Source organism: Lepidochelys olivacea, assembly GCF_965140295.1.
Source record: "Lepidochelys olivacea isolate rLepOli2 genome assembly, chromosome: 18".
In the NCBI taxonomy this organism is placed as follows: Eukaryota; Metazoa; Chordata; order Testudines; family Cheloniidae; genus Lepidochelys; species Lepidochelys olivacea.
In genome coordinates this window covers 20,763,345-20,787,224 of record NC_140428.1, presented here as the reverse complement: position 1 = coordinate 20,787,224, position 23,880 = coordinate 20,763,345, and the positions used below count along the sequence as shown (strand labels likewise).

The 23,880-nt window shown below is 40.8% G+C and overlaps 1 protein-coding gene across 4 annotated transcripts in view; it reads right to left on the bottom strand.

Moving 5' to 3' along the window:
* Window positions 1-23,880, bottom strand: part of RERE (arginine-glutamic acid dipeptide repeats) — a 401,924-nt gene that overhangs the window by 218,372 nt on the left and 159,672 nt on the right. For all 4 annotated transcript variants that reach the window (XM_084652065.1, XM_084652067.1, XM_084652068.1 and 1 more), the window contains exon 3: window positions 20,569-20,639. In XM_084652065.1, the coding sequence (XP_084508191.1) occupies window positions 20,569-20,639 (71 nt within the window). The remainder of the gene's footprint in view (window positions 1-20,568; window positions 20,640-23,880) is intronic.

Below are 23,880 nucleotides of genomic sequence, written 5' to 3'. Positions count from 1 at the left end.
TTAGCTTGGAATTAATTTAGTTGCCATTCAGGAACAAAACACCAATTCATCTACAAACAGAAGGAGGCTGTTAAACACACCGGTGTTTGTGGCTAGAGACACCTCACCCCCAGGAAATGTACATTCAAAAGCATTATCCCCCAAAGAGAGATTTTGATAGGAATTCTGGGTCCTTGTTTTACATTCAAGTTACAGTAAGAAAAAAAGGACGCTACCCTTGCATAATTCAGAAAACTAGCTTTCCTTTTAATTTCCCACCCCCTTTCCAAGGTGAGATGCAATTCTTTCTGTTTTATAACCCTTTGGATCACAGTAAAATGATCCCACAGGCCCTTACAGCCAAGGTCATCATACACAGATTTTCTATTACAGGGCACTAGTGGCATTTCACAACTGTCTTTTTATGCACTTCTGCCTTTCCACCCAGACTATAAATTGTTACAAGGCCCTGGGGCAATCCAGCTGTATACTCCATTCAAATCAGGCTTCAAGGAGAAAGCATCGCAGTCAAGATGCTTCAATCAAGTAAACACACAGGCACAAAGGGCAACTGCATCACAACTAATAATGTTTCTTTTTGTATGGCAAATGCACCATTTTTCTGTTTTAAAAGCACTGCAAGTTTCTCTCTGATGCTCAGATTCAAAGTGTAGCCTATTAGCATTTTATATGGGGCACCCAATCAAATCAAAACATGATAAATCAGCAGCATGCTGCTAAAATCCATTTGATGGAGGTTTTTAAAGCAAAAAACCTAAAAAGGAAATTTGGACTCATTCATCAAACAACTGGAATTTCAGACTAGAACAAAGGTATGAATCAAACTATAAAAAGGCAGACTGCAGGATTTATTTTCTTTGTTGTATACATTAACTCACGCTGTGCTATGGTCACAGATTTCCCACTGGTAACAAAACGTTCTATTCTTGTGCCTTTTGGCTATCAGTAATGATGGCCGACTCTTATTTGTTCTTTCATTTTCTCAGGTCTGTCTTTTCTCACCTCCTTGTGTCTCACATTAGTGCAAATAGAGAACAAAGCATAAAAACTTGGTGGTTGGTTACAATTTTTGTTTTTCTTCCATTTTTGGATGCACATTTTCTTTTCTGTTTAGCGGAAATAATTTGTTATTGCCTTAGTTTTTTATACATTAATCCTTACCTTTCAGTTCAACATACATGCAAATATAAGGCTCTTTCATGTGATTAGTTACACTTTCAAACCATGTATTTTACTGCTTTGTAGAGGAACCATAGCTGCATTATAGTGTTTTTATTTTTATAGACGGTTGGCAACTTTATTTTAGCAAATTACACATACACGCATGCACACACTCTCTTTAAAGCAATCATGACAATATTAGAATATCATAAACACTGTATATATAATGCTACTATTACTGTTGTGACATTATACCTAAACCAACTTCTAAAGTAGTAGGGGTTAGGGAAATCTTCCCTAAGAACAAGCTTTCGAGGTTCCTTCCAGTCCTACGATTCTATTCACTGTCACTGCAGTGTTTCTTGAACCCTCAGTTGAAGCATCTAGTACTAGTTACTGTTGGGAACAGGAAATGGAACCAGTTGGCCATCGGTTTGATCCAGGAGAGCAATTTCTATGTTCCATTATATGTGGCTGAAAAAGCCTTGCTTATATCATCAGTTTTTTCTGTGCGGTACAAAGTCTCATGTTGAATTTCCCACTCATGTTGAAATTCCCACCAGAAATACTGATGCAGACATGATCACTGAGGCAGGTTTCGCTGTATTTCATTTTAATGTGATTAGGAAAACAACGAGAAAGTTTCCTGATAGAATGCCATTTATATGTTATTGACATTACTACTACCCATTTATGAATGGCATTTACCTCCATAATAGCAGTTCAAATCTGTTATGTGCCATTAAAATGATTGTATTTTGCTCGCACTTTTAGGTAGTTTTTAAGAGAAAACCTACTACATTTGTTTGTGGTAATATGGAGAGGTGTTGCAGTGAGGCCCCTGGTGTTCGAGCTTCACAGGTACTGATACCAACTAGAACACATTTTTGAACAGGCCCCATATAATCCACTAGGCTACCTAACCTGTAGAAACATTTTCATCGGAATGTTGAGAAGTAGCAAACCATTGAAGTTGGTTGGTGCCATAACAGGAATGAAAGGACCAATATACCGGGAGGATCTGGATACCAATTCTACTGGAGAGACACCCACTCCTGGATAGATTTATTCTGCAGGAGAAATAAGAACAAAGGCTTCCAGAATTTCTCCCCACTGGAAGGGCACCTAATGTGGAACTAGAAACAGGTCTTCCCAGGAGATTAAAATGCCCATGAGAAACACACGGTTTGTTTTTTTTAAACTAGAACATTGTTGGAAGAAACCCTTTTCAGGTGTGTCTTAACTAGACTTCGATGTGTTATCTTTGTTAGCTAAGGAAACTAACACAAGGTAAAAGCCTAGTGAAGACAAGGCAGTTTTGTAGTTTTTATTGCATTCGCAGGTCAAGGTAAACTCTAGGGTCCCTCATTGTCTTTACTGCAACCCCCTAATGCATAATACTACAGATTGCATGGTCTTCCCTAGAATTTTACTTCACAGAGTTACATGTTAGCTAAAAGGAGATAAAAACAAACCATTCTTCCTAGTCAATACAAGACTTGGAAGGTTTTGCTTGGGCTGTGCCTACATCCAACTCAAGGTAAGTGTTATTCTGAAACTGCTGAAGGGAGCCTCTCCCCCTAGTTCACCAACAGCCCTAAGCAAGAGAGCATCAACAACATCTTGCTGATAACTCTCTTGGGTGTGCTAATAGGATTCCCCTGCATGAGCCAGTCACCCAAGTTACGATCCCGAATTCTCCCTCTCAGCTGTAAGTAATCACAGTCAACAGTTTGATGAAGGTGCAAAGAACAAAGGTTGAGAAGGAGGGACTTAGCTTTGAGGCTTGTAATCTCTGATGGGACTATATGATGGTGGATGTGTAGGTATGCTTCCTTGAGGGCAATCAAAATGAAGTGTCTTTCAAGGGCTGCAACCAATATTCAATTCCACAGTGAACTTTTGATATTTCACAAATTGATTCAGATGCTTCCAACGCAGAACTAGCATACCTCTTCAATCTCCTGTCATTTACAAAGGTCCTCAAGTCTACTCTTTTGGGAGGCCTGATATGGAGGAAGTGGTGTGATGATTTCAACCCTAATAAACGGGCCTTGATATGGAAGAGAAAGTGTGCCCTTTTATGGGGGCGGAAAGAAAGGGGTGAAATAAGGAGTTTGGCAGTGGGAAGGGGCATACCACTGGCTGAGCGGATCCTAGACCATTCTCACAGGAAACCCAAAATCCCACCGCTTCTCCAGAATCTCAGAAGGAGGAGAGAAATCACCTGATTTTAGCCAGATATGACCTGTTCAAACCAGAGTTTGGTTTTCAATCTAGAACATCGCTGCTTGTATGGCACTTTATGGGGGAAGGTAACTGCTTGAGAAACATGGCTCGCTTCTGGAGGGCAAAGGTGACGCAGATGATGAAAATTAGTTTCCAAAAATCAGAACTTGCGGTAGGAAGAGACATGACTTTTCAGCTAGTTATTTCATAGATATAAGAGCTCAAGTCCTTAAATGAGGACAACTCAGCCCAAAAAGGGATCTATCAAGCTAAAATACAAGAGTGAGCCTGGTATTATTACTACAATGTGTAGGGAATTTTGATTCATATGGTTACAAGGAAGGTTACAAGGCTCCTGAATACCAGCTTGAGCAGAACCTACGCATGGATAAGAGTTCTTCCCACCACAAGCATCCTTTCTGCTCTGGGTCCTGAAATAAAGTTATAAATATGGCATTCTGACAGCAATGTGGTGTTGTAAAAACCACCATTTCAATATGGCTTCAGTGCAATGCAGGATTAGATTAAAAGGAGCAGATGGCAGTGCAAGAGGCAGCCCGTAAAGCAAATACCCTCAATAATACACTCTAAAAGCAAGAAAAAGTCTTTGGTGAAAACTGATATATTTTAGAGTATACTCCAGCACAAACTGCTCCCCTTTAAATAATAGGGGTGAGATAACAAAGGCTAGCAGGCCTTAAGAATCGGCTGTACAAAGACAGCAGAACAAGCCTCCCTCTCAAATAACAAAGCAATAAACAATCTTCATGTATGACAGTCCAATTCATTCCTCATTTTCCACCTTCCTACAATTATTACTCAAAGGTTGGGTTATATGAATGTGAGGTATTAAAGCCATAACAGAGCAGTAACAGATTCCAGTGCTGTCCCTCAAATTTACCCACAAGGTAACACCAATTATCAAGTGGCATTACTCTTGATATACCACTACTTAGGAAGTAGCATCCTGAGAGATCCAACATGCACTTAAATGTGTGGGTGAAGAAATGCTTCCTCCAGGCAAAAAGATGGGGGTAGAAAAGAAAAGCAAGGCTTGGGCTACATGTTGACTTGCTTAATCCATGCTGACAAAGAGCCACAAACTAAAAGCTTCCTCAGATGAGTGCTTTCCTGTTGTTTTTAAATGTACATTACAAAATAACTGAAGAATTAACTGAGGTTCACTACCATCAATGTTTTTGCAAAAGAGAAAGAAGCAGTTACTGGCAGAGGCACAGAACAAAAAAGCAATAAAACAAATATAGATATAAATTAAATCTTGTTATGAGATTACACCTAACCGAAGTCCTCTCTATTAATCCAATACACCCTTCCGAAAGGCCCATAATATAACCCACCCAACAAAAAGGGCTAGCAGAAAAATAAATATAGAAGACAGGCTCCAGGGTAACCACTGTATAAAATAATTCTGTAAGTTATTTACCCACACTCCAGTATCTCATAACCCAGCTGTCTGAATAAAGAGCAAGGGTTGTTTGGATTTTAAATCTGTAGTGTTCAATCATTCCTCGTCACTACAACAAAGCAAACAAGGAAAGCATTTACAGTATGCTATTTTGCTCTTCATAAGTGACCCAACCCTCCCATCACTCTTATCAGGCAAAATCATTTAAAGGTGATAGGAGCACTAAAATAATTAAGGGGGGGGGGTGAAGGGGGAGGGAAGGGAGAGGAGGCAAGAAAAAAAACAAGGCAGCATATACCAATGACCAAAGAACTTGCTTTTCAACTGAATGTTTTGTAATACATCCTCTTTTAAACAGAAAACATCCCAGGAAAAATGGAAGTTACTTACCCTATCATAATCAGAGTTCTTCAAGATGTGTGGTCCTCATGTATATTCCATTGTGGTTACACATGAACTCCATATGCATGAGTTTGTAGAATTCTTAGAAGCAGTGTCTGTTGGTCTGTGCCTGTGCCCTTGATCTCCTCATTTCCGCTTGGAGGGTATAAGAGAAAGGCAGGACAACCGCCTCTCCAGTCCCTTCTCTACTGCAAATCCAGACATGATCTGGAGCAGAGGAGAAGGAGGGTAATTAGTGGAATACTCGAAGCTCTCCATTTACAATAGGGTAAATAACCTTTACTCTCCAAGTGCTGGTCCCTATGAGTATTCCATTGTGGGTGACTGACAAGCAAGGAGGGTGCAAGGATGCAGAAGGTATGGCTGCTTGCAGAACCACCACCTCAAAGGATGTGTTAGTGGAGAAGACTTGGACCAAGGTGGAATGTCTAATGTATGTATGGATGGAGCTCCACATTGCTACTGAGGCTGCTTGTGCTCTTGTAAAGTAAGTCTTTACCTTGTGCATGAGGGGGGCAAAGATATCACATGCCAACTGATAAAGTAGGACACTGCCAGAGATCCACTTAGAGGTCCCTCTGGGAGGACATAGCTTGTCCTCTGACTTGTTCCACTATGGCAACATATAGTCTAAATGACTGACTGTTCTGTTTTGTTCTTTGCAGGTAAAATACCAATGTTCGCCTCCAATGAAATAAATGAGACCTCTTTCTCCTTGCAGGAAGCCTGGGGCTTTGGAAAGAACAGAGTTAAGTGGATAGTCTGATTTATGCAAAATAAGTAAATTTTGATGTTATCATAGCAAGACTGTCTTTATAGAATATTGTGTACGTTAGGTCTGCCATTAGGGCACTAATTTCATCCACCCTTCTGGCCAGGGTGATGGTAACAAAGAAAGTGACTTGCATTGACAGGTGAGACATCAAACACAGTCAGAAGTCCAAAAGGTGGCTTAGTGAGTGATGAAAGAACAAAATTAGAGTTCTCAGCGAAAGGCTGACTTCCTTACTGGTGGAAAGGTTCTAATAAAGTCTTTTAGAAACTTAGACATTACTGGGTGAGTAAAAAAATAAAGTAGCCGTCCATTGGTGGGTGACACATGCTAAGTGCCTCCAGGTGAACCAGTAGAGAGCTAAAGGAAAGACCCATCATCTTGAGGGTAAGGAGGTAATTCAAACTAGCAGAAATATCTGTTGTTTCAGGAGACGTATGATTCTGCTGAGCCCAGGCAGAGAAATGCTCCGACTTCACTAGGTAACATTTTCTGCTGGAATCCCTTCAGCTATTAAGAACAGCATGTATAGCTACAGAGCAGGAATGTTCTAGGTTCAATGACCATCTCTGACCATAAACCATATACCTGCCATGAGGTACAGAGTATCCAGGCTTGGATAAATGAACTTGACTTTCTCTCAAGTCAAGAGACCCTGACAGGCAGACAGGTTGACATTCACAGGAAACTTGGGAACCAGAATTGTCTGGGCCATTTGGACAGAGGATGGTCTGTGTCCTTATCTGTCAAATTTTATACAAGAATCCAAGGTAGCAAGTGGTCTGTCCAGGAGAGGAGAGCATTGCCTCTGGAGCACTGGCCTTAAGCTCCCCTGGAGCAGTACTTGCTGCATTTCCAGTTTGTCTAGGTGGCGAACAGATCCTAATTGGGAATTCTCCGCTGAGTGAAGATGCTGTTCACCACTGCATAGCATAACTCCCTCTTGTGATCAACAGTGAAGTGCCTGCTTAGGTTGTCCACCAACAAATTATGGGCTCTGGAGAGGTACGCTGCTGATAGGGTGATGTGGTTTCTGATACACCAGTTCCATAAGTTAACTACTTTTATACAAAGGGAGATTAATCTTTCCCCTCCCCGCTTGCTTATACAGAACACAGTTATTTTATCATCCAACATTATGAAGATATGACATGACTAGAGGAAAGCTTTGCAGGTTTCTCAGACTGCTCTGTGTTTCAGAACATTTACATACATTCTGGTTTTCTGCAACATCCAAGTGCTCTGTGCCGTGTGGCCACCCATGTGAAACTCCCAACCCAACAAGGAGGCATCTGTAGTCATCTTGTTGGGAGTAAGAGCTACAAAAGAAACACCCATGCACACTTGTCCATGATCTGTCTACCAAATCAGCGAGGCCCTCACCTTGATGCGAGTTACTACTATGGTTTTCATGCTGTGCTTGGTGTACATACTGTTTGAAACTAAGACTACAGGCAATGGAGGTGGAGTCTGGTTAATGGCATTACGTAAAGTACAAGGCACCAAATGCCCCCAAAAGAGTGAGGGCAAACCTGACCTGGTGTTCCAGTGTGGTGTGTAACCTAGCCTATCAGGCTGCTCTGGGCATGAAATCTATCCATAGTGAGAAAAGCCCTCATCCTCACCAAGTCTGAGGTCACTCCTATAAATTCTACAGACTGTGGTAGACTCAGAGTAGAGTTTTCTTCACCGTTTCCCAGGGATTCTAGGAGATGGAGCAGTAACAAAGTTGATGTCAGGACTTCTAGGCCTGCCCCACCTGTGAGAAGCCAGTCATCTAAATTTGGAAGATGGTGGAGCCACCCCACCTGAACTGTGCTGCTGTGGCTACTAATGAAAATGCTTTCATGAAGACCCAGGTGCTGCTGCTAGACCAAATAGAAGTACTCTGTTGATAGTGGTTTGGACCAACCATAAACTGGAGGAATTTTCTGTGGGAAAGGTGACTATTCACATGAAAGTATGCATCTTTCACATTGAGAGCGGTTTCCTTTTCCAGGGACAGTAACGTAGTCATGATTCCCAGTGCATCACAATGGCCGTTGCCATTGATCTTGGTGTACTAGCAGCATCAACTGTAGCCTGTAGCAAAGTTCTGACCACCAGCTTGCCTTCCTCGACAAGGGCCTAAAACTGAGCCCTGTTTTGCTGTGGCAATTTGTCTTTGAAATCTAGAAGCTTTGAATAATTTAGGAAGTCATACTTGGAGTTCAGTGTAGTATGGGTAAATAAAAACTCAGCTCCTTCTGCCAGGACAAAGCACAGCTTCTCTGCCCCATGAAGGGCAGAGATGCATGTTGCTAGTGTATACCATATAGCCCTTTCCCAGCTGGATCCCATGGTTTGCAAAATGTCCAGAGGGTTATGTTGTGTGTCCTGGACCTCCTCTAAAGAGATCTGGAACTCTTCCACCACCCTCCATAGCCTCCATAGTGCCTGGAACTGCTTTTGGTTGTCCAAAGGAGACAACAAAGCTGGGGCAACTGCCTAAACAGGAGATAAGGAAGATACCCCTGTCAATACTGGCGGATCCTGCTCATACCCCTCCTCTTCTACATGTTCAGGAAGACGTTCTAGTTGCACTCAGGAAGGGAAGAAGTGATATGACTCTCTATCAGATGGCAAAGACCCAGGGTGTCATATGTACTAGTCCCATGGGCCCCAACAGGGCCCGTATGAAGGGTCAAAGTTGGGATGCGAAGGTCCCCAAGGAATGAGGAACCACCGGACAAGGCTGGTTCCAGGAAGCTCTTGATCTCCTATCTGGCTTCCTCTCTGTCGGTGGAATCAATAACAGTTCCTCCAGTACATCTGATTCTCCCAAGGATAAAAGGTTCAGATCCAGCTCAATTGGCAATGTCATCCTTTCTATTGAAGGAAAACCATGGCTACTAGAGAGAATTCGGTGATTAACTTCTTTTCCCATAGCCCATTTCTCCTGACGGGATCAAAACCTCCAAGGCAAGGATAGGTCTCAACAACAGGAAACGCTGCTGATCCAGGAAAACAGAGATCCCCTATGAAGTGGTACATATCTACATTCTCCCCAGAGTGCCCAGGGTCTTATCTGGCTGTCCCATTGGAGTCCATGTGCAAAAGCTCTTGGTTGGCAGATCCATATAGGAATGTAGCTGTACCACCAGTGAATGAGTCTCCGGTCAGGTGCTCTTCGATGGTACTGATGGTTCTTGGTATCTCAAACTGGACAGTACCGCAGCAGAATCATTGCCAGTGTGTAGCCTGGTACCAGTGAAGCCTTGCTCCTATGCACCTTTTATCACTGGCCTTAGGACATCTTAAATCCTTGCAAACTGGGTACAAAGGCTCCTCCAACTTGGACAGGTCAGGGAGGGATCTGTCCTCTTCAGAATGTACTCAGAGGAGTGCCCATTCTTGTGCTTATGAAAATGTCTCCTGTTCTCACAAGGAAACCCTGGCAAAGGGTTCCTGATTGTGCTCTTTCCTGCACGCATGTCAGATCTCATCTAGAATGCACACTCCTCAATGACTCTGGTCATGGTCTGAGTGAGGCCTCTGGCTTTCTCCATGAAGCGCTTTTTAAGCCATGTTCTCCCACCTATTGGTTCCAGCTGTGGAAAGAGTGACAGACACTGCACTTGATGGAGATATACATTTCTTTGAGTCAACAAAGGCAGTGCTGGTGGTCATCACTGACCAAGAAAGTGCAGGGACAGGAGATAGTATTTAAAGCCCAGGATTTCCATATGGGGGAAGGGGAAGGGGTCCTTAGGGTGGAGGATACTTATCATTCATTAACTACACTAATAAAACGATTCACACTAACTACACCACAAGTTTGAAGACCAGGATCAAGCTCAAGAAATGGAGAAGCTCCAGACACTGGAGATTCTGACTCAGACCACATGGCAGAAGGAACTGGAGAGGCAGTCAATCCACACTGCTCTCAATGTCCTCAGATAGGAGCATGAGGAGAGAAAGGGCACAGGTGGGGACCAATGGACACTGCTTACAAGAATTCTCCAGTCTCATGTCCATGGAGCATATGCACACCCATACACATAGGGACAAGCACTAAAAGAAGAATTAACACAAATACAAGAGCTAGTGAGCCACAGCAGCACTGTTTTGCATTCTTATAATTCTGTGATGTGTCACTTCAACAAAACTGCTGCCTTGAGAGCATACCAAAAGCACTGGCTAAAAATGGGCACTGTAAGTGATCCAACTCAACTACAAGGGCATCTTGTTCTCCTAAGGGAGAAAAACACAGGTGCAACAAAAATGAACTATGTACTGCAGTACAGCAGTACATTCCATTACAAAGAAAACAAATGTTCACTTTAAGCCCGTTTTACAGCACTGCACATCGTTTTGCTTTGGCAAAGATGTCTGTTTCACTGCCATGTAATTTGTATTTAAACAACCTGGTACTGCAGGCATCTGGAAAAATCATCCTTGTCCGATCAAGAAAGCATTCTTATGGACTATTTTTCAGCTTCCCTCTCCTCACCCTCCACCATTCCTTCAACAGAACACATTAGACACAACAGGCTATTAGTTAGTAATGAAAAAGTTAAGGTTCCTGTCACAATAATCTAATTTCTGCTCAAGTATTTACAAATGGACATGTATATGCTCTTGACACCTGAGAGTTTCTGCTGTCATTTTTGTGCACACACATACACACACTAAAATTTATAATTCAACACTTATATCAAGGAACTTAAATGATCAATGGGATTCTATAAAAACTAAATTAACAAAAAATAGTCTATTAGTGAAGACATCTGGTGTATTATAGCAAGAAAAGTTAATGATATTGTCTGGAACCCTATAATCAATTTTTTTTCTCCCACAGCTCTATCACTAGACTGTGTGCGCCTGTGGAATTTATTAGATCTCCGTGCCTGGTGGAAGATTTGCCAACTGGATCTGGTTCAGATCAGGCCAAAATGGTTTTGGCAACACTCCTCGTCTTTAAAGAACAATCAATAAAGTTACGTTTCTGCTGCATTGTTTCAACTGCAGGAAGATTTATGGGCTTCCTATAGAATCCCTTTGAAACACAGTAGAGAGGGTTTGGGAGAGGACTACCAATCATCTTTACATTTAAATCTCCAGCATACACAGCCCTGTGCTGCTAACTGAAATATTGGTAATCAATTGTAGGGAGTCAGTCACCCAGAATTAATGGAAAGACAAAAAGTTTGCCAAAATCAATATAATGAGTAAAATTTACAATCACTTCAGCAAATTCTAGTTAGTAAGCAACATGGACATGGAAAATGCAGTAAAACTCATAGAAAGAAAGAGCTAGAAAAAAACTGCCTAAAGGGAATAGAAAATTTACTAATATCATGAAAGTCAAAATCTGACTGAATAGTAGACACGCTGACTGGGCCAGTACACTGCTTATCTGCCTTCCAAGAACTTGTTACGTCAAGGAACAAGCCGCAGCAGGAAAAACTTGTTGAAAGTATTTTCTCTGCTGTTTTTAACTCCATCTTGAAATCCTACCAACTTTAGGAGCTAAAAGGCTCCTACAACATGCAGCTCGTTTATGAACCTGGCACTGGTAGATCTCAGCAGGCTGCCAGCAGCTGAAATGTGCAAGTGAAAGTTTGCACTCACTCTCAGTTTCTAGCTACTACTGATCTTTTTGAGCAGGGTTCAGAGGAATGAAAATAAGGTCTGAGATTTAAAACAGTACCCTTTAAAAATGCTGAGTTTTGCCTTACTCTTGACTCCCTGACTCATTGTTTTGGTTCCTAAAAATGTGTGGTATTTCACATGGGAGGAATTCTCTCTCTCTCTCTCATGTGGGAGTGGGGAGTTAATTAAAGGAACTGCCTCCTCCTCCCTCAAATGTCCCATGGTGAATCTGCATGCAAACAGAACTGCATTTTCCCTTAAGTGTTCTTATATTCAAACACGCTGTGGAGAATCTCAGTTCCTCACTGTACCAAATACACAAAAATCAAAATTTTTCTTGCAAATCAATTGATGGTATTCAGTTTCTCTGTAATATCTTTTCATACCATGCACTCACACAAATCTCAAAGTTTAACCAATTTCTTAAAATCCAAACATTAAAATGAATCCTAACAGTAAAATCAATCCTAAAAACGTGAACCAATACCACAGTACCAAATCAGTAAATCAGCTGCAGCTCCATGAGAAGTTCCATTCACAAGGAAATTCAGCCCGTGAATTGCAGGAACAACCTCTAGCTTCCATGTGATCAGCTTAGAGAAAGCAACCATACACTATACAATACCAAACCAGGCAAATACTAAGAACCTACAGGTCCAGTTTTCAGAAGTGCTGAGGTCCCACAACTCCCACTGAAGTCAGTGGGAGCTGTGAATGCTCAACACCTCTGAAAAATCAGGCCCATGGTAAAGACTCAATAGGATGAAACCGCTGAGGAGAACAATGAAGATTCCCAAGACCTGGCCTGTTTTTTCTCACTTTAGGTACATGTTCGGTCCAAATTGAAAGCAAAGTGTATCTTTAGAACTTGGGTTCTGTGAGCACAGGCTTGGTTTAATGCAAAATAGGGAGAGACGGACAACTAGCAGAGATAGAAAATACAGCTTCTGTCTCTGACGTTGACTTCCACTTTGCCATCTCGTTGCTGGGGGAAAAACAGAGACAGTACACAATCTTATTAGTCACTCTGAGACCTGGTAAACTTGTACCAGCATTGGGCTATTTAGGACATTGCCTTTAGCTGCCTCTTGCTGGTCACAAGCTTACAGCAATATTGCAAAACATGCAGTCTTGGCTGGCTAAGCCAGATTCTTATGATACAGAAGGAAAAAGGAGAGAGATAGGAAAGAAGAAATCAGGCAGGGAACAAAAAGGATACATGGAGGAAAAGGGATGGTGGGGGACAAAGTCTCATACCCCAGCTGGCTGGGATTTAGCTGGAGCCAGTGGAGGTGGTGATGTTATCTGGCCCTCTCTTGTGATTTGGTTTGGTCAGAAGATTTCTCAGAATTAAGATCCAGATGGTCCAGGTTCCCAGGAGATGGCGGGGATGGCAGTCATGATGGTGTAGTTCACTTCAGCTGCAGTCAGCTTTTCTACCAGTTTTCTTTAAGAACCCCAAAAGGAAGTGATGAGTGGAACAGCCCATCCCTTCATTATTTTGTCCACCAATTAGGCCTAATTTGCAACACACCAATTCTGATCCATTATTTCCTGGTCCTCTACTCCTCTTATTTAGCACTCAATCTTAACACAGTCCCTGAACAATATCAGTCTGCCTTTTTGTTTGTACTAAGTCAGCGTCTCATTTTTGCAACTTTTCCCATTAGCATTTGTTGTTGTAGGTTATTGTGCCATTCCACCTACACTCTCTTCTTACAGTTAAGCTCACAATCAGGGTAAATTTGTAGGCTCGATTATCACAACAGTACTTTAATGTTTTCAAAAAAATTAATAGCTTTTAGAAAATACAGACATGATTCTTGGTAGCTGGGTAGCATAAAGATTTATTGCAAAGTGAGTGGAGGGTACAAGTGTCCTCTTGTAATGCCTAAGTGGCCTTCATTTTCCAAAGCTGGAATATGCACCCCACCCTGCTCCAGAATCTAGAGCATTTGAAGAGGCCTTGTGAGGGACAGTCCTAAAAGAGGTGTTTGCAGTAGGTGAAAAGTAAAGACCTCAGAGAGGATATACAGAGACTATTTGAAAGGGAGCGTTATGGTCAATAGGCCTAAAACCAATTTGTAAAGTTAATGGTCTTTCTTTGTGCTTCCTTCCCTACCACAAAGATAAATACTTCAGTTCCCGCAGCCTGGCATTCACAAACAACCCTTCAACTACCACCAATGTGTATTCATTCAACTGCAGAAAAAAATTGGTTAATTATTTCCAGTTTCAAACTTCTAAATCATGTTTGTAATGAGCAAAAAGTCTATTTCATAAATCCCATGGCAGCATTCTTTTAACCAAATATATTTTCTGTTCCCTCGCTCAACCCCAAACCCATCCTTCCTGGTGAAGGACCTTCTGTATGTACTTCAGACCCACGCTGAACACAAATTCTCATCAGAATCATGGTAATCAAAGATGAAAAAACCCATTAGATCATCAAATCCCTCTGCCTAGGACGATGTAGTCCTCAATGAAAGACACGCAATATCAGCTACTACATTCATATTGAATTTGATCATGAATAGAGAGTTTTCTTATCCCTCAATCAAAAGCTGAGTATATTAATGCTCTCAACAGAAGAGCACTCAAAGTAAACCACCACCAGGTACACCAAGCAGTTAACGTTTTTTAGTTCACCAACTGTGCCACCTTCAAAGCTTGAGATATAAATACAGAGAATTTATTAAGCAATTTGTGGCTGAATTTTCACTTTTATTGAAGCTTAAATACAGTTACATGAATATTTTCTTGTTCCTTTGGCCTTATAAAGTGCAGTACTTTGATCCAATTAAATTCTGCAAAAAAAATGTGGCCCTTTCATAGCAAATTTGAGTGAAACATTTATTAAATTCATGATTGGAACAGAGATGCTAGTACTGCAAAACAAGCAATATTGTTAAACCCTTTCTACCTCACGTATCCTTTTTTCCTTAGCAACATTCTATTAACCACCCTCTGCCTTCAGATCAACACCAATTTCCTCAAAGTAATTTTCAACAAAAAGTTGAGACTTTTCATTAAAGGATCAGTTATCATGTTTAGAAGGTATTCCAGAACAAGAAAGTAAGTTACCTCCCAAAAATCTCATGACAGATTGGTATTTCTGTTAAGTTTTTGACACAGTGGTATATATTTAGTTCACGTTCATTCTCTCAAGAGTCATTAAACCATAAACAATCCCTAAATGTACTTTTTAAAGATAATTTGATTCCTACAGTGATAGCTGGCGTTACATACTGCATTGGTGCAATGGTAGAGAGAAAAGGCTGTCACGTGGCATTAGTTCCCTGTGATAAGAGCTCCTAACTAATGTTAACCCAAGGCATACCATTTCCCACTTGGCAAGGGCACAATGCCTGTCACCATAATACCTGAAAATCTAGCTCCCAGTGAGTTCATACCCCAGGCTAGGACAGCAACCTTTACTCATGCCTGGCACCACCAACGCAGAGTTGGCCTTTGAGTGCATTATTTTTGTGCTGAGTTATTAGGTAGGTGTAACATAGATATCTGGCTTTGCAGTAACTGACTACAGTACGTCTTTTGTACCACAAAAGTTTTCCACAACCATATGAGACTATGAATGCCAGTTCTAGGTCAGCATGACCTAACGTATCATAGAAGAAAGATACTGTCCTGAGTACAGACAGATTACCAGAACCAAGCAAAGATTGTATGGATTAATAAAAAATATTACAAAAAAGATACTAAGACTATTAAGTTGGAGGCGTTGTCTGCTAGAAGTTAATCTTTAATAGCCACCATACAAGCCACCAAGGACGCTAAGTTAAAAAACTTCTCGGTTCAAAAATCTTACCAATCAACAATTGTTGTCTGTAAGTGCATGATACGGCATATAATAAATAGGGCCAGACTGATATTCTTATGCATATTGAGTAGTCCCATTGAAACCCATGAGGCTACTCAGGCTGCTTATGACATAAGCAAAGATATCGAACTGGCTTATAAGTGACTTAGAAAAAAGAAAATGGAGTCCATGGCACGACCATACTCAGCTTGTGGATGGAAGCCTTATTCTTAGAAGTTCAAGCAGCTGTTGCTCGAAGAGGGAGCAGAATCCTGATGCCACTGAAGTCAATGGCAGTTTTGCCAGTGACTTCCATGAGGCCAGGATTTCATCCAGCATTTTTATTCCGGAGGATACAGGTTTACCTTTAGATCATCGCACACATCATACTTTACTTTACAATTCCATTTATAGTTAGTTTTATGCATAACTGAATATTTGAAGGAGATAGCCATCATTGAAATGCCTTACACAGGAGAGCACAAATGTTATCTGTGACCATTTCCAATTACAGTGCACCTAGAAAGGCAAAATCACTTTGTGATCTCCCCTACTTTCTTTCCTCTAGCCCCCATTTGATTTCCAGGTGCCATAGAAAAATGTGAAGAGTTAGCTTCTGATCTCAAGTAAAGTCTGTAACAATGAGCTTTGGAACCAAGTCTGCTGCTGCTCCTAGACTCATTAACACTTGAGGAACAATTTATGGAGAGAATGAACCAGCTCCTCAACATTGTAAATGTCCAAGTGAAAGAAAATCACGAACAGCACAGCAGTAGAGACAGATTGCAAAGAGAACAGCAGTAGTAACTAAAGCTTTATCACTGGGACTTAATGGCCATTGGTGAGAGGGGACTGTTCTTCAGGAAATGAAAAGAGATTCTTCTAGTATCTCTTTTAGCTGAATTGATTCATCTTAAAGTGTCAACAGAGGGACTTGTAATTTAAGTGCAATATACTAATGTGAGAAAACATAACAACGTACATGCTATGACAGTGGGAGATCGAAAGAGCATGTGAGGGGAGGACAATTGGTTTCTTTCCTAGGCAGCACAATCTAGAGATTAGAGTATAGGCTGTTCTGAAACAATCCATAACACTTGCCATGTGAACCTATCACTTCCAGAGGCAGCAATGGCAGTTCAGTCCATACAGATCCATCAAGCTGGGTGTCATCCTATCCTTCCCCCACCCCTTTTTTTGTTTAATTCGCTTCAATTTTAACAGAGGTGAGACAGGCAAGAAAGTTTTAATTCCCCAGTTAGTCATCCTGATCAAGCTTTATTGAAGTGGAAAGGGAGTCTTTCAACATAAAATCTTAGCTATTCTAGGAGTCTATCTAGCAGCCTTTTTTCCTTTCTTCTTCTTCTTCTTCTTCTTAAGTAGGAGAAAGGCTTGGATATGTCATTGAAATTATCAGGTGTCATACTTTGAAATCTGGTGGGGGAAGGGGGAGGAAAACAGTGATGATTTAAGACCTATTATTGGAAGACCCAAATCTGTTTTCAATTTAAGCTTTTAGAATGAAAAGGGAATTTCAGTAGCCATATCCACAGGTGTAAATGCCTGGCACATTTTCTCCACATGTAATTAACCACAGAAGAACTGGCTAATTAGTCAGGTGGCTAAGACACTGAACCAGGAACGAAGACTCTTGGGTTCTAGTCTCAGCTCTGTTGCAGAGCTTCTTGTCATCTTAGACAGGTTACTTCACCTCTGGAGCCCGTTGTCACCATCTGTAATATGAAAATTCTGACATTGCACTCCATAATGTTTTATGGAAATATGCCGATGAGTGTGAATATGATGTAACTGGAATATGCTTTATGCAAAAGGTTTCTTGCAAGGTATCATTACAAAGCTTATAGTCTACTGAGTGTGTTCATCCTATTTGTATGAATGTCTCATTCTTGTGTATAAAACTAGGAATATGAAGTAGAACTCTGAGGTCCTACTGTAACTATGCAAAGTGTGGGCCATTAATGGTGGTTTGGAAGCTTGACGGCTCCCACTGACTAGGACAATTGATTGTAAACCTTCCTGGGTGCATGTACGGGCCATCCCTGGAAGAACGGAGGCTGGGGTCCCACAGGACATGTGCACGTGTCACCTGATACTGGAATCCATCTTAAACCTGGTGCTTTTCCATTTAGAAGGAGAGGTGGGGACCCAGAGAGACAAAAGATTCCTGCCTGGTGCCAAAGCTATAAAAGGGGGTGGAATAGGACAAAGGGGGCTGCCAGTCATGAGAACACCCCTACTTTCCCCCTAAGATGTCTGCTGGGACTAACAAGGACTGTACCAGGGGAAAGGATTGGGCCCAGACCAGGAAAGCATCTAGTCTGTGAAAGAAACTTATCAGAACATCTCTGAGGGTGAGATTTTACCTGTAATCGTTTCTTAATGTATTAGGCTTAGACTTGCATGTTTTTGCTTTACTTTGTTTGGTGACTTACTTTGTTCTGTATGTTATTACCTGAAACCACTTAAATCCTACTTTTTATACTTAATAAAATCACTTTTGTTTATTAATTAACCCAGAGTAAGTGATTACTGCCTGGGAGAGCAAACAGCTGTGCATCTCTCTCTCTCAGTGTTATAGAGGGCGGACAATTTATGAGTTTACCCTGTATAAGCTTTATACAGAGTCAAACTGATTTATTTGGGGTTTGGATCCCATTGGGAACTGGGTGTCTGGGTGCTGGAGACAGGTGACCTGCTGAGCAGTTTTTGGTTATAGCCTGCAGCTTTGGGGGCGTGGACCAGACCTGGGTCTCTGTCGCAGCAGGCTAGCATGTCTGGCTCAACAAGGCACAGTTCTGGAGTCCCAGGCTGGCAGGGAAAATGGGCTCAAAGGTAATTCCAGCACATCAGGTGACAGTCCCAAGGGGGGTCTCTGTGACCGAACCCATCACACATGGTCAATGGTCCTTTCTCCTCCCCTCCTGCACCCATTCTGGGTATAAAAACATAACTAGGGAAAAGTTCTGTGCCTGGATTGCACCAAAATCACTGAACCAGCAAGTTAAAAGGGTTATTACTAAGGAAGTAAAAAACTGTCAGCTATGCATCCAAACCCACACTTAGTTTATGATAACCAAGAAGATAATGTACTTAATTAGTTGGTGACATTTCAAAGCTGTTGCTTTTTTTTTTTTCCCTGCTTCACTTGACATGTTTTGCTAAGGGCAAAACAAAATTGTGTTTTTTTGTTGGAATCTGGCATAGCAGAGAGATCAAGTGTCCTTTCCACTGTACATACTACCCTTTCCTCAGCAAATAGATCAACCGTGACAAAAACACTGCAGATCCATTTTCTGTTAGTAAAACCAACATCAGTCTCTTTTTAAGCGTTCATTATGCCCCCAATTTTATTGACAAAACCATCAGGGGAATTAAAGAACCTACAGTGTGAAGGGGACAGGCATACAGCAACTATATTCCTTCCATAAAGAGGAATCAGCAGCATTCCTACCATTATACATCCCTGCAAGTGTGAGCTGCATACAGAACCTCAAAACAAAAACAAAAGTAAGAAACACAGTGTGAGGTGGTGGTTGGTTTTTTTTGTTTTTATTTAAAGGATCAAAATATATTGCACTTTGCTTCCCACATTGTTTTTGCAGACAACTTTAATGTGTTGTACTAGACCAATACTGACAACAGAAGCTTCAGCTTTTACTGCTGTTAATACCCTGAGCAATTACTGTAACTCAGCAGGAACTTCTATCCAGAATGGCAACTATCACATTGTAATTCAGCATTTCATGAGAGATTCCGCTGAAACATGAAGGCACCTGCTAATGTGCAAAAATTGTACAAATGGGGTTTAACGCATTCTTAGAACCTGGTAGATAAAAATACACTTAAGTATTTTTCATGGTGTAACCGTATTGTACTTGTTAGAGATCACAGAAAAGCAGCAAATGTTTAAGTAATAACAAAAAGTCCAACAAACAGGTAGCTGCTAGGCTTCAGAGAAGTCAGGGAAGGGTGTGAAAAATTACCTGAAAGGATGGATACTGTAAATAATGGAGACCTCTGGAAAAACAGACAACTAGCATGGACATAAATATTGAAGAAGAAAGCCATCAATGTAACAGGCAAAAGGAAAGAACACGTTCCCCCACACTGTAGCCCTGCAAAATTAACTGGGGGTTGGAGAGAGCAGATAGAGAAAGGAAAGAGAACCTTTAGTAGAAACAGATGGTAGGTAATCTAAACAAGGAATGTGTCACCCTGGGCCTGTAATTATTTATTGCTTTAACTTTTAAGCGATATAAATATTTGTGACACAAAAGCAGCTGAAAGAAAGGAGATTCTCAGTTAAGGACCTCATTCTATCTAACTCCCCCTGATTACTCTTAAGTATAACAGGGGCCTGAGAAAAACATAGATGCCACCTATGCTGTACCACCTGGAGAAGGAAGGTGGAGATTTCCTACTGTATTGTATCACGATAATAAGCATGTGTAGCCCACTTAAAACCGGCACAGGGATTTGCTTAAAGTTATTTTATGTTACAAAGCTATGGATTTGGGGGAAGAGGAGTGTGGGGGGGGGACGACATCACACGTCTCTCAAGTTCTTACTGTGGTGATGTGTCCTTGAATTAAAAATTCATTTAAGACCGAAGGTTTTGAAAGAAGATTTGAATTTTTTTTTTTAATCTAACAGTTTTCATGACAAGTGTCCTTAGGAGGAGATAGTGAGGAAGTCATTAAATCTCAACTCAAGTCCTGTATCCACATAGTCCAACAGGCTACCAAACCATAACTCTTGATAGCCCACAACTCCATCTTCAGCATTTATTTATAGAGAATTTATCATTACAGTATAGTCTCTAGACAATGTTATAATCAGCTTTTCCAGCAAACCAGTAAACTACTGTACCACTTCCTCCCTAGAGCACTCGAAGTACAAAAGATAGCTATGTGGATTATAAAACCTTGTGAAGAGTTCTCTGTGTGTCCCAACTAACCAACCAGCTCTGCCTGTAGAGGGCACTTCATTGTTTCAGTAGTGACAAAGTTACTAGAGTATTACTAAAAGAGAAGGGTTAAAGGGAGTAAAAGATTGTGCAATATCATCACCATGTTAAGAAAAAACATGGAAAACACTACTTACCAATTTGAAGTCTTGAATGCTGCAGATGAAGTACGGGGTGTTCGGCCGGCGACTTTCAATATATACGCAATCTTTAAAAAAGAAATAATTTGAAATAATGGCAATTAATTTCTATACCTCAGACAGAAAGAATAAAAACAGGACACGTTTAAGAAAACAGTATAAACTAAGAGAACCACAATGTTTATTATATAAAATGTAAATATGCTATGCTTGGTCTAAAATAGAAGCTAGAATTTTCATTCTAAATAAAGTAGTAGTTTATTAAAATAAAGGTGAATTTTTATGTTATGTTTTGTTCAGAAAACAAATGAACTCGGACCAGACTTCTGAATTTAGCTAATACAATGATGAGGTCATAACCTATGGACCAGACTAAAACAAGAGAGGAAACTAATCAAATCTCTTCTGGTTAACTCACTATTAAAAACTTAACACTAACATATTTTCTTTTCTAATTGTAAAGAAAACCAAGGCAACCAATCATAGCTGGAATGGAGTAAACTAAATTAGATTTTCCTCAGGGAAGAACTGAGCTTTCTCAAATTACATTTCACATGACAGAGGCTGAGTAATTATTTTTGTTTTTGACAACTGGACACTAAAACGTTGCTGTAAAATCTGTTGTGTTACAAACACAATCCCAGCAATAATCACAACAAAAGCATGGGTTTAGGGGAAAAAACAGCACTGAATGGAGAAAGAATTGCCTGGTTAATGATAATGACCTTAGAAATGGGAAAATCCACACACAGCTTGCTAGAAAGCAGAGATGTTGCTCCAAAAGTCAAGGAAATATTTCACAGATCGTCTCAGTGCTTTTTTCATTTATATTCACACACAACTAGTTATTCAGATTTTCCATGAATCTACACACACTTCTGCAAAAGGTGTATACCTTACTAAAACCTCAGGTGCTCAAAATACAACTAGCCTTTCTCCCATTGTCTTATTTCCTAATAACTGTAAAAGAAAAAAAATGAGGGGAAAACTATTGCAGTTTTAGCTCTTCTACACTTATGAATGCATCATCATAATAAATATTTTAAACTGACAGAGAATATAGTGCTTTACAAACACTATTCAGGCTATATTCAAACTTCACTCGGGTAGGAATCACTTCTTCCACCACTGAAATGCAGTCACCTCAGGAGATAAAACTCAGCAACTGCTCAACATCAGTATCTTAAAACAACTGAAATTGCAGTAAGAATCTAGATAGATAGAACATGATCATCAAAGGTGGAAGTTGACCAAGACACCACATTCAAAGGCTCTAGTACTTCTATGATAGATGCTCTGACTGTAATTGGTGAGGACCTTGGTTTTACATCTCATTCAAAATGTGGTAGTAACATAATGCCTCAAAAGAAAGTGCTACCTTCTTAAACACCAGTTCCTAGGTTAGTTGGTCTACCATGCAATTGCTACTAACCTAACCCAATACTGCTAGACTGTAATAGTATCACGGCAAAAGGCAGTGGAGTCCCACGCATACATGGCACAAATGAGATAGAAAAAGGCTGGGGAAGGGATAACTGATGCAGGGGGCTACAATGAGGCAGGGCTCTGATAAACTCAATTAGATAAAGTTACCTTAACCCTTACAAAGCAGATGATTGATTGTTTCACAGTAGCCCACTAGCCCCAGCGTTTTAGGAGCTGTACAAACATAGAAGAGGAAGCCTGTCCTAAAAAGTTTACAGTTTACATAGACAAAAGTCTGAGGGGGGAAAAATTAAATATCTCCATTATACAGATAGGAAACTGCAGCACCCAGAGATCAAGTAAATTGCCATGGCCACAGAGAACATTTGCGCCAGGAATTAAATCTGTTAAGTACCACAAAGTACCAGTGCCTTAACCACAAAACCATCCATCCAGCTGGGCTTCCTAGCAAGGAACTTTTCATGTGACCATAGGACTTACGTTGTACATACCGGGAACACCTAAATAAGGAGTAAAGAAAGTATCCTCTGGTGTGGCAGGGACATAAGGTACAAGTTGAAATGGCTTTAACTTTTGGACCAACTATTTAAACTGAAGTGTAAACCAAATTTCCCCTGTATATCCTGAACTTCCCCAAACTCGCTTTTTTCCAGATTGCTAGTGCATATTTCCATGTATTTCCTTTTGTCCTCGGCCAACTGCCATTCCCCTAAAACTTAAATCCCATTTAAAAAAATGATCAATCCAAGAAGGGATTATTACCTGGAAGTTAATGTGGTTAGGTCTTGGGTCCACCAACCCAGATGCAGAGTATTTCCTCCCCAAATACCCTCAATCAGGCAAGACCCATTCAATAAACATCAAACATCAATTTTTTCCCCTTGTTAACCAGTGATGGCAGACCAGTGCCCACTTGCCACAGCATATTGGAAAATAATCTCACCCTATTCCTCTTGAATACTCAAGCACACCCAGCAAGATATTGAAATTGCACATTCAGTTAAAGAGAACTTAAAGCAAAAATTAGGCTCCTCAATTAATCCATGAATCCATATGACGGCATTTTCCTCTAGAATGGACAATGTTCCTGTCTGAAAGAGCTTAGACTTCAAGTTTAGGTCTAAGCACAAAAGTATCTAACTCAGACAGAGGGTTACCTTGCCTTTTGCATTACAAGAAACTCCCAAACTGACAAATGCTGCTCATTGTGACACATATTCCTAAAGGATTTGTAAGGTATCAAATAGCTAAAAGCAATCACTGCAACTGTTTGAAGCCTGCCAACAACAAACTCCAGCCAGAATGAGAGCTCAACTATCAGGGGCAGTTGGCGTAGCTTTATCGACTTAAGTGGTGTTCAGGCCCCCCCAAAAAACCCTTGAAGACACAAGGTAATGGATGGAGCATTTTCTACCCCCTCCCACCCCCCCCCCTTTTTTTTAAAAGCACTCTCTCTTTGCTAGATGCCACATGCGCATAAAAAGTTAAATTCACTGAAGAAAAATGGAACATAAATTTGCAGGAGAGAGAGACAGGATGAGCTGTATAGCAATGGTGCAAAGAACAAACTTTCAGTTCTGGTTGGCTAAATCCTGCCTGAATAATAGTACCCCATAGAGGAGTTATCTAGCATCTGGGCTGGTGGATCCCCACAAACAGTGTACCAGCCTTCCTTTTTTACTTAAACGGTAATGCCTTGTTATTGAACAAAAAGTCACTTCCTGCTGAGTGTTTACAAAGAAACCATGGTAACTTGACTTATCCAACAACGCCTGTGAATCCATATGCCACATTCCTACACGCAACACTATGCTTTGTAAAACAGGCTACTCTATCACGCCAGTCGCTATCCATCAGGACTTT